The sequence below is a fragment of the Phascolarctos cinereus genome, unplaced genomic scaffold, assembly GCF_003287225.1.
Source record: "Phascolarctos cinereus isolate Bilbo 61053 unplaced genomic scaffold, phaCin_HiC Scaffold_2;HRSCAF=192, whole genome shotgun sequence".
In the NCBI taxonomy this organism is placed as follows: Eukaryota; Metazoa; Chordata; class Mammalia; order Diprotodontia; family Phascolarctidae; genus Phascolarctos; species Phascolarctos cinereus.
The window spans coordinates 239,162,552-239,175,693 of NW_027555625.1; the positions used below are offsets into that span (position 1 = coordinate 239,162,552).

At 39.2% G+C, this 13,142-nt stretch overlaps 1 protein-coding gene across 6 annotated transcripts in view; it reads left to right on the plus strand.

Moving 5' to 3' along the window:
• Positions 1-13,142, plus strand: part of CASS4 (Cas scaffold protein family member 4) — a 62,514-nt gene that overhangs the window by 29,125 nt on the left and 20,247 nt on the right. For 4 of the 6 annotated variants that reach the window (XM_020981424.2, XM_020981422.2, XM_020981429.2 and 1 more), the window contains exon 2: positions 6,021-6,458. The exons of 1 other annotated variant lie outside the window; for it this stretch is intronic. In XM_020981424.2, coding sequence (XP_020837083.1) covers positions 6,021-6,458 — 438 coding nt within the window. The remainder of the gene's footprint in view (positions 1-6,020; positions 6,459-13,142) is intronic. One more of the 6 variants, XM_020981423.2, reaches the window with a different exon arrangement.

Sequence of the window (13,142 nt, forward strand, 5' to 3'; positions counted from 1 at the left end):
CTCAATCTTCACAAAAGCCCTATGAAGAAGGTGCTATTATTGCCATTTTACAAATGAGGAAACTGAGACAAACAGAGTTAAGTGGTTTGCCCAGAATCACATAGCAAGGAAGTGTCTGATACCAAATTTGAACTCAGGTCTTCCTAACTCCAATCCTGGTGCTCTATCTCTCATGGCTCCACACGTAGTCCCTATCCTCAAAAAGCTTACAGTTTTACTAGGGACACTAACACACACACACACACACACACACAAACTAGAAGTGGGGCAAAGATTAATAAAAACTTTGGGAAACACTTCAAGATCTTTTAAATATGGGGTCACTACCAGTTATCTGTGGTTGAATATAGGCTACCTGTTGACTCTTCCCTTCTTTTGGTTGTCATAAGATTCAAAGCCATAATTAGGGCAGGGTGACTGGAGCTTTGCTCTAGGACACAGCATTTAGAGGCCACTAACAGCATTTGCACTTTTTGCAAAAACATCTGAACCTAGCACCTAATTAGTAAGAATATTGAATTAAAATAGGAGCTACTAGATGGCATGCTTCCTTCCTCTTCTCCCACCTCATGTTCTACCCTAGCTCACTCCTTCCTTCCCCTGCCCCTCACCCCCACTTCCTGTCCTACTTTTGCTTAAAAGGCATCCTGCAGCATCCACAGGGGCTCACAGTTCTTTTCCCCTTGTTCCCTTCCTTATACCTCCACTGAATGTCTTTATTATTATTATTATTATTATTAGGTAATTGGGGTTAAGTGGCTTGCCCAGGGTCGCACAACTAGTTAAATGACAAGTGTTTGGTCTGAGGTCGGATTTGAACTCAGGTCTTCCTGACTTCAGGGCTGGTTCTCTATCCACTGTGCCACCTAGCTACCCCTGATATATCTTTAAAAGTTTACTTAGGACAGGTTTCATACAATTTACTCAAGACTCCAAAATTACTAGTGATGGCTCTAAAAGGATGTTCTTTATATACATGGGGGCCAAGTGGAATTGATGCCAGCCTCTTAGTCTGTCCAGTGGAGAAACTTTCCAAGGTTTCTGGATGAGGGGTCAGAGTCTAGTGAAATCTGAATTTCCAAACATACCTAGTCTTTCATACCATAGGATACTCCCAGAACAGCATTTGGGTGAAGAAGTCATATAAGCAGGAGGAAATCTGAAATTAGGCAGCTCAAGTACCTCCACTTTCTCCTTCTTTTTAGTAACACAAAATTGTGAAGGAATTTAAAAAAAAACAATCTGAGGGAATAATGGAATCCTGGCCTATCATTATATACTAACAAGTACCTTGCCAGGTAGGAAGATGATGGAATCCCAACATTAAAAAATAGAACTCTCCAGCAACTGGCCCTTCTGAACATCTCCAGTATAATGGCAACTTCTGTCCCAAATGTTTACTCCCAGTACTATTTCTTTTTTGATAGTTAATCTATGTATTCCTCACCTATATAGATTACATTCTTCACATAACCCTGTAGTGTTTAGTATAGTGGTGGGTAACAATAAGAACTTAGTTCCTGTAGCATTTTCCTCAAATCAACCTCATCAGGCAGATAGTGCTAATATTATCCCCATTTCACAGGTGAGGCTACTGAGGATCACAGAAGTTAAGTGATTTGCTTAAGATCACACAGGTAGTAATCCCCCCCCCCTTGAAACCATCTCCTAACTCAGTGCTCTTTCTTCTATACTGTGTTATTCCTCAAAGTAGACATTTAATAAATAAGTTATTAATAAATATTATAAAATATTTTAATGAATATGCAGTTTAGTATTAAATATTTTTCCAATATTTAATAAATATGCAGTTTAATAAGAAATACATTTTCAAATATTTTTATGAGTATGCTGCTTATTACTTTAATGAATATGTCATTTTTGGCTGGTTTGATTGGTTTGGCCATCTGTACCAAAATTCTATTCTAGGGTGGGATCTTGTTTATGATAAGATTTTTATATAACACTGATAGAAGCGGAAATATTTTAAAGTCATATATGTCTTAGAATCAAGACTTGAGCTAACATATTCAAAGCTAAGAAATATGTTAATGAAATATACTAATCCTCAAGAGAGGAGAGGAGACTGTTGTTGGCTTTCTGTAACAGCTGTGGGCTGGGAACAGCGTAGAAGGACATAAAGAGCTCATTGTTCTGTGGCCGTCACTGAGGAGATGGTCTTGCAATCCACAACAGGCCATTTCTCTCAGCTGCCGCCGTTTGCTTCTCCTGATGCACTTCAGACCAGCTGTTGCTTTGCAGCAATTGATCTGGACAAAGGCACAAGGAGTCACATTTCCAGGGCATGTGTTCTCTTTTTTGCAGATTCTTTATGGGCTGTCGCCTTTTTCTCAGCCCATTTTGAAATGCCTTTCATGGAAAATTCGGTAGTTGGTTTGGGTTTGTGGTTTTCTGTTTCTCCCAGAATGTATTGTGCGGTGCAGATGTTAAAAACATGTTCCCTAAATTTTAGTTTTCTGCCACATCGCCTGAATTGGCCTAAATGAACACCTTATTAGATCACGACTAGCTCTCAGTTATTTGGGAGATGGTGACCCTTTTTGTGGATAATACAAGCCCTTGCTGCCTCCCTTTGAGCAAACCATGGCTTAAAAAATAAGAAAGGATTGGCAGATCAGAAATTCACATAATTCCATTTATTACTGGTTACCAGTCTCATATGAAAAGGAGAGAAAGGGAGAAAAGAGACAAAAACAAATGTTTGGATTGAAGGTCTGCAATTACCTGGAGATTTCAAAATTGAGTCATCTAGTATATATGTTATCTCAGTTACCTCCGCTTTTTCTGACTTCCACCACCAAAAATAATTGAGACATGTGTGTACTTATCTGAATGTGGCTTCCTTGTTCACTTTTGAACATAAAGGAATATGGGGAATATGGACTGATGGTGCAAAACTGCACCTCCGGGAAATTTACTTTCTATGTCTTTGGGTTCCCCTCTGTGCTTCTTTTGACTCTCCTTCCTCTGTCTCATGTACCCAGTAAAAACTGCTGGTGGGCTCCCTGCTCTGGTGGATTATCTAGAGCTACTCTCTGAGCAGTCCCCATCTTGAAGCAGAGGGTGGCACAGTGGATAGAGCATTGGGCTTGGAGTGAAGGAGAACTGAGTTCAAATCTAGGCTCAGAAACTTACTAACTGTATGACTCTGGGCAAGTCACTTAACCTCTGGTTGATTCAGTTCCTCAACTGTAAAAAAAAAAAAAAAAGGGACCATAATATTACCTACCTCAAAGCTGTGCTTAGTACAGTGTCTGGTACATTTTTGTTCAATAATTTTCAGTCATGTCTGATTCTTCCTGACCCCATTTGGGGTTTTCTTGGCAAAGATATCAGAGAAGCTTGCCATTTCCTTCTCCAGGTCACAGATGAGGAAATTGAGGAAAACAGGGCTAAGTGACTTGCCCAGGGTCAAACAGCTAGTATCTGTGGCCATATTTGAACTCAGGAAGATGAGTCTTCCTGACTTCTGGCCTGGCACTCTGTGCGCTATAGTGCCACCTAGCTTCCCCTACCTGGCACATAGTAGGCACTCTATAAATGTTTATTCCCTCTCTTCTCTCACTGCATTGTCTCTTCACAATTCTGTCCAGCCTATTCCTTACGTGTTTTTCCAGCCCCACTCCCCCTGCTAACCTCCCCCCCCACACACACACATACATAGTCCAAAACAAACTATTCTGGGACCTTAAGGAATAGAGTCCTGTTCTCTGTGTTCCAAATCAATCTGATAAGTAAAGTTGTGATAAAATTTAAATAGATAATAATGACTCAATGAGTTATTTCTTGCCTGTTTACTTATAAACATTTATATTGAGGCTCTTAATCTCTTAACCCAAAGGAGTGACCACTGTGAGCCTAATAACCGATTTGTTCCCTCTTTTGCCTGCCGATGTGCCTGGCTCTGTGCTAATACATTAACAGATAAAGATAGTTTCCCATAAAATTTTGGGGGGGATTCCCCCTAAATTATGGCCTGATGGAAAAAGCACTGGCTCTAGAGTGAAAGGACCTGGGCTCAAATCCTACCTCTGACACTTACTATGTGTACGACCTTTAGGCAAATCACTGAATCTCCTTGGCACTCTGTTTCCTCATTTGTAAACTTAAAGGGTGGGACTAAAAGGTTTTGGGGGTTCCTTTCAGCACTAGATCTATGATTCTTTGACTACTATGAGACTATTCATTGATTGCTTTCTATTTTTGCCTAGCCCTGTGCTCATGAATTAATGATTAGATGAACAGAGGCCCCTCTCACCCCACAATTTGCAGCTTTTATGTTTAACATAAGATATCATAGTACAAAGGAAAGTGGATTGGCTCTGAAGTCAGAAAACCAGAATTCAAATCCCAACTCTGGTACCTACTACCTGTGTGACCTTTGGGGACTCAAGCTTTGGGGAGGTTCAGTTTCCTGAGAGGGTGGTACAATGGATAGAGCACTAGGCCTGGAGTCAGGAAGATCTGAGTTCAAATCTGGTGTCAAACATTTACTATCTGTGGGACCATGGGCAAGTCACAACTTCTATTTGCCTCAGTTTCCTCAGCCGCTAAATGGGGATAATAAAAGCACCTACCTCCCAGGGTTGTTGCCAGGATAAAAAAAATAACTGTAAAGCACTTAACACAACACTTGGCACATAGCAAGTGCCATATGAATGTTATTATTATTATTATTATATCTGTAATCCTCAGATCATCTAATGCAGCATGAAGCAGGTAGCTGATCCTTAGGCTACGGAAAGTCTGGGTGCTTCCAACAACTTGATCACATATTCTCTAAACCCCTGTGGAAATCAAGGCTTAAAATGTGCAGCAAGCCTCAGGATCTCACATCGAGTTGTTGTTGTTGGGCATAGGAAGTAGAGTTTGGGTGGAAATACCCCTTCAGCAGCAAAGAGGATGCGGTACCATTCATTCTCCCCTTTGTCAAGTTTCATTCCCAGAAATGAATACAGTAGTAATTAAACTCAATTCAGTATGCCTTTATTAAATGTCTAGTAAGGCAAGGCCATGTCCTGGGCACTGGTGATATAAAGACAAAAGGGGAAAATAGGAATGAAAAACGTCTGCCTTTATGGAGCTTGCATTCTAGTGGGGGAGGGAGCATTCCTAAGAGGTGTTAGGGAGGGGAGAGAGTAACAACATTTGAGTAGTCAAAAAATACAATATAATTTGAAGAAGGGGAGAGTACTTTTGGGGGATCTCGAATGTCTTCTTGCAGGAGATGACATCTGAGCTCAGCTTTGAAAGAAGCTAAGATTTCTGTGAGGTAGAGTTGAAAAGGGAAGATAGTCTAGGCACTTGGGATGGCCTGAAACTCTTAATGCAGATGGATATGGCTTGGTGTATATGATTATATTCACTATGAAATTTCAAGGATCAGTGATTGTACGGGTATTCCCTCCACCAATTCAGGTTGCTGGGGGGAAAAACCTCATCTGGTGGCCAGTCTTCTTAGTGATGAGCTCCTCTGAACCTAGCAAGGTTGGTCTTGAACTCCACACATACAAACATTGTCACCTGGTTTGTACTCAAAGACTTCTTAGCTTCTCAAGACTTGCCAGAGTTTGTACTCCCAAGGTTACCTCCATACTTTGAATGAGGCAGTGAAATGGGACTCTGGTATAATTATGATTATGATTATCAGCAATAAACAATATTCATAAAAACCACATTGTCTGTTGGAATTGAAAGTAAAGGAAATATGAGCACTCTTTGTAACCTTTTGAAACAACAAGTTTTAGTGAACATTGGACAGGGTAGCATGGTACACAATGACAATAGTATGAGTCTGGCAGATGGTGCCCTGCTGCTGACTACCTGTGTGACCTTAGACAAATGTGACCTTATGCACCTATGCCTTAGTTTCCCCCAATTACAGAACTGAGGCTACTTCCTGCCTCACAGAATTGTTGCCAAAATAAGAAGAGAGCATGTGAAATTCCTTTAAAAAGTTAAACTAGGTATTATTATTAATTTAATCTTTTCTTCCTCAGCAGTGTATCTTGGCAAAAGCATTATATGATAACCATGCCGAATGTGCTGATGAATTGGCTTTCCAGAGAGGAGACATCCTGACCATTCTAGAAAAGAATGTCCCAGAAAGTGAGGGGTGGTGGAAGTGTTCACTTCATGGTCGACAAGGGCTGGCCCCTGCAAATCGTCTCCATCTCCTCACTGATTCTCAAGAGGGTGGACTTTCTCTCTCCTCCCAAAATAGCTTGGAAGAATTACCCAGCAGTCCAGAAAAGACTTGCCATGTGCCCTCTGAGCTCAACAGACCTGCCCCACCAGGTGTATATGAGCAGATGGTTGGCTGGGTGAAGTTACCCCAGCCTGTGGCTTCTCCTTCTACTGAGCAAGTCTATGAACAACCTGTACCATTGACCACAGCAAAAATTTTCACTGAAAAGACTCTAACCTTTGCTAAACAGGTATGTACCTTGGCACATAGTAAGAAATATACAGTATAGAACTTGAGAAATTACATCTAAGAAAATCTGTTGACTGCTGTATAACCTTGAATATGAGTAATTGGTGTTATTCAGTGAATGCTTAGGAAATAATGAGCAGAAATATATTTTGCTAATAGAATTAAGTACTATGTGCTTATCTCATTAATTTTCTTGTCTAGGCTAATGAGTTCAGTTTGTTGTTGTCCATAAACACCACATACATCCCTTTTCCACTTTGCTCACACTGTTTCTCTTCCTATTGGAATTGTCTTTCAACTATCTCTCCAGTTACCTATATTCTCCCCTTCCAAGTCAAGTCTGTTAAATCTGGGGGTTTTTTTTAGGCAATTGAGGTTAAATGACTTGCCCAGGGTCACACAGCTAGTAAGTGTCAAGTGTCTGAACTCAGGTCCTCCTGACTCTAAGGCCAGAGCTCTATCCACCGCACCACCTAGCTGCCCCTCATTGTGAACAAGGCAGAGTCAGCAATGTATCCTAGTTGACTATCATCACAGACTCACTAGTACCAAAATAGCAGGAAGTTATCAAGTGTAGCCATAGCACACAAGATGTTCAAAGAGGAGGGGGAAAATGCATATGCAACACTCCCCTACTGGCCGCTTTCGTATGGGTAAGCACACTGGGAAAGAAATAGAGACATACCCATGTCAAGGATATTTTCTGAGGATAACAAATAATACTTTGTCATATCCCTTTCAAATTTCTATAGGCTTAGCTGAACTTCTCTTTATAAACAACTGAGTCTTGCTTCCATTATTTTTCCTCCTTAAGTGTCAAAACTATTTTGCCCCCATACACCAATAATGGTGTGGCCAGCTTTGCTGTTTTCTTAGTTATAGTGCTGAAAGAGCTAGTTGCTATTTTCTCTGCTTCTCCCCCTAGCCATGGTGCTGACAAGCTTTCATGAAGCTTTTTCTGCTTTTATACATGATCATTTCCTTCTTTAATTTCTTGGAACACTGAGTGTCTCTGACGTTTCTATGGCATTTAATTTATGCTACTTTCTATCAGCATTTGTCATTTTTGTATTACGTATCCTCACGGAGATTGTAAGTTTCTCAAGGGCAAGTATCAAATATCTTGCCTTTATTTCCTTAACCCCAGTCTTACAAAGTGAATGATTAAGAAATGTTTGCTGCTGGTGATACGATAGTGGATTCAATCTCTTTTTAGCACAATACCTGGCACCTAGTTGGTGCTTAACAATATTTCTTGATTGATTGTTTGGATATTTATTTGAATTAAATTCAACAACTATGTCTCAAGCAGCTACTATATGCAAAGTTCTGTGCTAAATAAAAATTCTATCACCTGAACACAAACTATTTCCTTAAGTCTGTCCAGCCTTCTTGTGGATAAGTATCTTATGAACAGCTCAGAAAGTGTAGATCACTCAGTGCATCCTATTACCACTACTAGAGGAAACAAGGTAAAACAGAACAAAATACTCCACATACAATGTGGATTGACATTCAGAAAATTCATCTCCTAACAGGAAAAAACTGCATATTTAAGATATATATTAAAGCTAGTATTTTTTCTCCTCATTGGCTGTTAACTTTTCTTGATGTGCATATTTTAGAATTGACAAGTTCAGAAAAATGTTTAACCATCCACTTAAAATAGAACCTTACAATGCATTCCCATTTTTAAAATGCATTTATGTTCCACGAAGCACTACATTTATGTCTAAACTGGATGTGAGTTAAATATTAATCACTAGTATTCTCTTCAAACATGAACGGGGAGGGGGGAATAGGATGTCAGTTCCTTGGGGTAAGAACTGATTTTCATTTACCTTGCCAACATGATATCTTATAGGGTATCAGGAGACTTGAGTTTTTAGTCCCAGCTCTGCCATGAACTTGCTTTGTGACTTAGGGAAGTTAAAAAGTGACTGTGACTGTGACTGTGGAAAGTCATTTATATTTATGGGCCTTAATTTCATACATTAGAAAATAGAAGGATAGGGGGCGGAGCCAAGATGGCAGAGTGAGAAAATAGAAAGATTCAACTAGGATATCTCTAAGGGCCCTTCTAGTTCTATTACCATATAATTAACATTTTTTGTTTAAAAAAATGCTCTCCTATACATTTAACAAATATCACAGCAAATTGAATGGTCTCCTGGTGTCTGTTTTGTTTTGTTTTGTTTTTAAGCTTCTGATTTGCCATAGTACTAGAGAGATGTTCATGGCATTCCTTAAACGTAGAGATGCTAGCCATGACTGCATTTCTATTGATTCAAAGGGAAGATATGCAAAGGAGAAAGGAAGACCATAAAGTATTTTTCCTTCAAAGAACAAAGTTTTACCAAATTCTGAGAATGCAAGATAGACCCAGGTGCCCTTATTCAGGGTTATCATTTCCTCCTTTATCACCACAGACTCACATTTCTATGCCACATTTGTTTTGCATCCAGCAAACAGCAAATGATGCTACCTTTGAGAATATGCTAGCTTAAAAATTCTATGTAGAGAGAACAGAAGGATCTTCAATTTGTAATCTTTTTTGCTACTGGAAGCCTGACAATCTATTAATTTACCATCCAGTGCTTTTTCACAGTCAGCAACAGAAAGTGAATGTTATTAAAAGGTTCTGAATAGTTTGCATTTCATAAGTCCCTGAGCTACATCTTACACAACAACACAGTTGTTACAAGGAACAATTGCACTGGGCTCCAACACTGTTAGGTATTTGCTACAAGCATCTTAAAGTCGTCAGTTGGCTTAGTGCAGGAAGCAGCTCAGGGCATCCTAGATCATCTCTCTGAAACAACTGCCATGGAGCCTAGACTCTCACATGCTCAGCTGTTCCCCAGACAGCTGACTAAAGTTACCAAAAGTTACCTTTACACAGCTTATTGAAAGAAACCATGCCACTATGAATTTAATTTTAGCCCTTGCCATATTTTTAACTTCTTTACTCAACTAACAGAACATGTAGCGTGGTACAGTGGGAAGACCACAGGATCTCAAATCAGAGGATCTGGGTTCAAATCTTGCCACTGTGTGACCTTGGGTTTCAGTTTCTTCTTCTGAAAAATGAGAGGATTGGACTAAATGGCTCTAACATTGCTTCTAGTTCTAGATCTATGATTTTTTGTAGATATTTTTATTATTTTGTATTATTTTTCTTTATATTATTTTATTTGTATTATTATTATTATTTTGTGGGTATTTTACTAACTCAGAATATGCTCTGGTGGATAGTAGGATATAAGTTCCTTGAGGATAGGAACTATTTTGCATTTGCCTCACATATAGTAGGGACTTAGTTAATATTTATTGGATTGAACTGAATTGGACAGTTGACCTCCAACTGTAGTCCCCTATAATTTGTGCTTCATCTATCATTCTTGGGAATACCTAAGAAATGAAAGATTTTTTAAAACAAAAATCTTTTTAACTACCCTCATCATTATTTAGAAGGCATAAGACATCATTCCTTTTAAAATCATTTTCTGGGGGCAGCTAGGTGACACAATGGATAGAGCACCTGCCCTGGACTCAAGAGGACCTGAGTTCACATCCGGCCTCAGACACATAACACTTACTAGCTGTGTGACCTTGGGCAAGTCACTTGACCCCATTGGCTAACCCCCCAAAAAATCATTCTCTTTAGCAATAGTACTTACACTGTAACCTGTAATTATAACACAATAGTTTTAAAGTTTTCAAAGCACTTCCCTCATAAATAATGCAATGTTATTATCCCCACTTCACAGATGAGAAAACAGTTTTAGAAAGGATATATGACTTGCCCATGAACACACAGTTAGTAAGTTTTAAAGTTGGGACTTAAATTTATATCTCCTGGTTCTTGATCTGATGCTAAAGCAGATGCCTTTTCTTGCTTTCTAAATGCTTATTCATCACTCACATGCAATAGCCTTTTAGAAGTATGCTTTCATTAGTGATAACAAATCACCTGAAACCAAAAGGAAACTAAAAACTAGAAATCCCTAGCAGCTGAAGTAGAACTCCTGAGACTGACACACAGGCTTCCAGTTCTACTTAGAGACCTTGGAAACATTCAAACCTTTCAGTATTTTGTTTTGTGGGGGTTTTTTATTATTAATTTATTTTGATTGATCAACAATCACTTCCATATGCTTTTGATTTTAAAATTTTTCTTCCCCTTCCTCCCCATCACCCTTCCCAAGACGGCACACAATCTGATATAGGCTATATATATACATTCCTATTAAACATATTTTCACACTAGTGATGTTGTACGGAAGAATTAGAACCAATAGGAGGAACCACCAGAAAGAAGAAACAAAACTCAGCAGAAGAGAAAAAAAAATAGCAAACAATATGCTTCCATCTGCATTCAAACTCCACAGTTCTTTCTTTGGATGTGGATAGCATTTTCCATCATGAGGCCTTTGGAGATGTCTTAGATCCTCGTATTGCTGGGAAGGGTTAAGTTTATCAGTATTAGTCATTGCACAGTGTGGCTGTTACTGTGCACAACGTTCTCCTGGTTCTGCTCACTTCACTCAGCATCAGCCCATACGAGTCTTTCCAGGCTTTTCTAAAATCTACCTGCTCATTATTTCTTACAGCACACTAGTATTCCATTACCTTTCAGTCTTTTGTTAAGACTTTCTCTTTCTCTCACCTATATTTGTGAAATCATAGCATCATAGTTAAAGAGCCACAGGGACCGTTGGGGCCATCTAGTCCAACCTCCACATTTTACAAGATGAAGAAACTGAGACCCAGAGTGGTTAAGTGGCTTGTATAAGGTCACATAGAGAGTGAAAAAAAAGGGATCTGAACCCTGGTCCTCTGATTCCAAATACTCTTCCCATTGAACCAATAGGAATTGTTTAATGATTTCTCCTGCTCCTGGGTGGAAAGAAACCTAAGGATTTCTGAACAAGTGGATAACCATTCCATTTTTTAATAACAATAAGCAAGAAAATGCAAAAATTTCTCTGAGCATTTACTAAGGGGAACAAAGAGGTACAGGATTATAAGGTTAGAATTAGATGGTACCTTAAAATCATCTAAGTCTAGCCCCTACCCTCATTAGTGGAAGAGGTGGATAGTAGGATATAAGTTCATTTATGTTTCTCTGAATTTGTTTGGGGGTGGCAGTGATTTCACTCCCAGTTCTTCAAGTACCTTTTACAAAGGAATATTTTTTTCAAAGATATGGCAAGAATAAATGTACAAACATTTACTCCAACATCTCTAGAGCATCCACTTCCATGTACTACCTTGGTTTCTGGGGCCAGTCCAGGAGAGGTAGGGATTGAGTTTATAACTTGACTCAATTCCTACGTAGTATTGGTCCCACCAAGTTCACATCCAAAGGAAGCATTGCTGCTAGATGAGTCCTTCCATTAGATTGCTGTCCAAAATGTCACTCCCAAAGGAAGGTCACTCCTGAAGAACTCTCTTTGTTCCTTGGGGTATCAAGGCTGTGTTGGCTACCGAACCCAGCCTGGTTTCCAACTTCAGGATTCCATTTTTTTCTTTCTCCTGGCCTTTGAAACTCCCAAGATCAGAGAATCTACTCCCTACATCTAGAATGAAAAACAACCAATAGAAAGGCCAAGGAAGCCCATCTTGGGGGCCATATGGCCTTAAAGTGGGAAGACCTCATAGCTCTTTACCTTACAGCATGGTCTTTCCACCTGATTCTATCATATCACCAGGGGGCAGATGAAGACAAAAAGATGAGTGGATAATGGGAAATCAGTGAAGTCCAAAAGCCCTCTTGAATTCCCACAGTTCTGGTTGTAGTAGCCAATGGAAAATGTTTCCTCCCAATCAATGGTAGGTCAACTGGAGCCAGTTATAGAATGTCCATGAATACATGTCTTTTACCTACCATCATCATTCTCCCAGAAAGAGCTCCCTAGTATCCACCATGGGAGGGTGTCATCTGAGCAAGCTAAAGGGGTCTACACATGTGTTATTATTATACAAATTGTACATATTATACATATGTACATATATACTCTTGTAAAGAAGTAGTAATAGAATTATAAAAATCTCTACTACTAACTTCCTCCCTCTAGTTATACTTATGTTGGTAGGCCTACACAAAGAGCAATGTAAGAACTTTCCCTAAAGTAGCAAGGTGGCACAGAGGATGGTGTACTGAACTTAGAATCAGTAAGACCGGAGCTCAAATTCTGCCTCTGATATTTACTATGTGACCTTGGGTAAGTCACTTAGCCTCTGTCTGCTTCAGTTTCCTCATCTAAAATAGAGATAATATTTGCATCTACATTCCAATGTTTCTTGTGAAGATAAAATGAGACAATATTTGTAAAGTACTTTACAAACCTTAAATCACTAGCTATGTAAAATTCCGATGATAATTCAGTTTCATTGTTCATATCTTGAAATCATTAGATACTTTAGTTTAAGAGTTGCTGAAAGCTGAAAGAGCCTGAACACTTGAATTGAAGTTCAATACACACCATTTGGTAGTAGTGTGCCCATATTTAACCTCCCTGGATCTTGGTTTCCTCATCTATAAAGTGGGTGTAATAGTACCTGTAGTATCTATCTCATAGGATTGTCATGAGGATCAAATGAACTAGAGTATGTCAAGTTTTAGCAAACTAAAAATGCAGTACAATTGCTAGCTATTTTTGGTCATTATTAGAGGCAGTGT